Here is a 2,677-nt window from a genome sequence, read left to right on the forward strand (position 1 = left end):
TATATGAACATTTTAATGATACTGTGAAAGTATACATATATAATTAATTATATAATAATAATAATAATAATATATATATATAATACTCTGTTTTTTTTTTTTTTTTTTTTCTTTTTCTTTTTCTTTTTCCTTTTTTTTTTTTTTTGCACTCTAAAGGTTTGAGTAAGTAAATATTATATATAATATATAAGAGTATAATTTTTTTACAAATAATTAATAGATTTATTTTATAAGAATTAAAAATAATAAAATTAAAAAAAAAAAAAAGAAAAATTTACATATTATTATATATATATATATATTTAAATATATATTTAAAAAAAAAATATATTTTAAGGATAAAGAAGAAATATTCATACAATAATTAATAATATATATTTGATTTGTATTTTTTTTTTTTTTTTTATATACATATTTATATATTTTTTTTTAAATCATCATTTAAGAAAAGAAAAAGAAAAAAAAAAGAATATTTATTTTAATATATTTAAATAAAAAATGAGAGAAGTAATAAGTATCCATGTAGGACAAGCTGGTATTCAAGTTGGAAATGCTTGCTGGTAAAATGATAAGCTTATATATTCTTACACATTATTATATTAATATATATATATATATATATAAGAAAAAAAGTATATCATATTTATTGTGTTTTCATCCATAAAAGTTAAAATAATATGTGTGTGTGTAATGTTCTAAAGGATACATAAATATATATATATATATAATACATAATAAATTCATAATATATATATGTATATATAATCGATGTATGTGTACACACCTGTTTTAAATGTATATATATCTATAAAAAGTTATGCGTATTTATGAATAAATCTTTTCTTTATTCTTTTTATAAATAATTTGTTGAATTTTTTAGGGAATTGTTTTGCCTAGAGCATGGAATACAGCCCGATGGTCAAATGCCCTCTGACAAGGCTTCTAGAGCTAATGATGATGCTTTTAATACATTCTTTTCAGAAACGGGGGCAGGAAAACATGTAAGAAATAATACACGCGCATATAATATAATATATATATTTTTGTAACTTATAAAAAGTTGTCCTTTATATAACAGTTAAAGAACATATATAACAATATAACATATTTATTAAAATAAGTATATACATATATATATATATATATATATATATATATATATATATTTTTTTTTTTTTTTCCTTTTAGGTACCACGTTGTGTTTTTGTCGATTTAGAGCCAACCGTTGTTGATGAAGTCAGAACAGGAACTTATCGTCAATTATTTCATCCTGAACAATTAATATCAGGAAAAGAAGATGCTGCCAACAATTTTGCAAGAGGACACTATACAATCGGTAAAGAAGTTATAGATGTATGTTTGGACAGAATTAGAAAATTAGCTGATAACTGTACCGGTTTACAAGGATTTTTAATGTTCAGCGCAGTTGGAGGTGGAACAGGTAGTGGATTTGGTTGTTTAATGTTAGAAAGATTATCAGTTGATTATGGAAAGAAATCCAAACTGAATTTTTGCTGTTGGCCATCACCTCAAGTTTCAACTGCTGTAGTTGAACCATACAATTCAGTTTTGTCTACTCATTCATTATTAGAACATACTGATGTAGCAATAATGCTTGATAACGAAGCTATATATGATATATGCAGAAGAAATTTAGATATTGAAAGACCAACATATACTAATTTAAATAGATTGATTGCTCAAGTTATTTCTTCCTTAACAGCATCTTTAAGATTTGATGGTGCTTTAAATGTTGATGTAACAGAATTCCAAACCAACTTAGTACCATACCCTCGTATTCATTTTATGTTATCTTCATATGCTCCAGTTGTTAGTGCTGAAAAAGCATACCATGAACAATTGTCCGTTTCTGAAATTACCAACTCAGCCTTCGAACCAGCAAATATGATGGCAAAATGTGATCCGAGACATGGAAAATATATGGCTTGTTGTTTAATGTATAGAGGTGATGTAGTACCAAAGGATGTAAACGCAGCTGTTGCTACCATAAAAACAAAAAGAACCATTCAATTTGTTGACTGGTGTCCTACTGGTTTTAAATGTGGTATAAATTATCAACCACCAACTGTTGTACCAGGAGGAGATTTAGCCAAAGTTATGAGAGCTGTTTGTATGATCAGCAACTCAACAGCAATTGCAGAAGTATTCTCAAGAATGGATCAAAAATTTGATTTAATGTATGCAAAAAGAGCTTTTGTTCATTGGTATGTAGGTGAAGGTATGGAAGAAGGAGAATTTAGTGAAGCTAGAGAAGATTTGGCTGCCTTAGAAAAAGATTATGAAGAGGTAGGAATTGAATCCAATGAAGCAGAAGGTGAAGACGAAGGATATGAAGCAGATTATTAAATTTGTTAATATATAAAAACATTATATATATGTATATATTTATATATTTATTTATATATGTGTGTATGTACATACATCTATATATATATATATATATATATATGTTCACTTATATGGAAATTGCAGTATATATATAATAAAGATAAAAATTCTTCCATAATGTTATTACACATAAATATAATATATTATTATATTACATCATAAATAGTTCTACTTGTATCATAATTATTTTTTATCTTCAATGTTTGCTATCATTGTGTATATATATTTTCCTTTTTTTTTTTTTTTTTTTTTTTTTTTTTTTTTTTTT

The 2,677-nt window shown here is 24.4% G+C and overlaps 1 protein-coding gene across 1 annotated transcript; it reads left to right on the forward strand.

Moving 5' to 3' along the window:
- Window positions 1–498: 498 nt before the first annotated feature.
- On the forward strand, window positions 499–2,367 carry PRSY57_0901800 (alpha tubulin 1; the record flags this gene model as incomplete). Its single annotated transcript, XM_012907257.2, has 3 exons — window positions 499–560; window positions 881–1,001; window positions 1,189–2,367. 3 exons carry the CDS (start codon window positions 499–501, stop codon window positions 2,365–2,367), a joined length of 1,362 nt encoding a protein of 453 aa, XP_012762711.1.
- Window positions 2,368–2,677: the final 310 nt, after the last annotated feature.

The sequence above is a fragment of the Plasmodium reichenowi genome, chromosome 9, assembly GCF_001601855.1.
Source record: "Plasmodium reichenowi strain SY57 chromosome 9, whole genome shotgun sequence".
Classification (NCBI taxonomy): domain Eukaryota; phylum Apicomplexa; class Aconoidasida; order Haemosporida; family Plasmodiidae; genus Plasmodium; species Plasmodium reichenowi.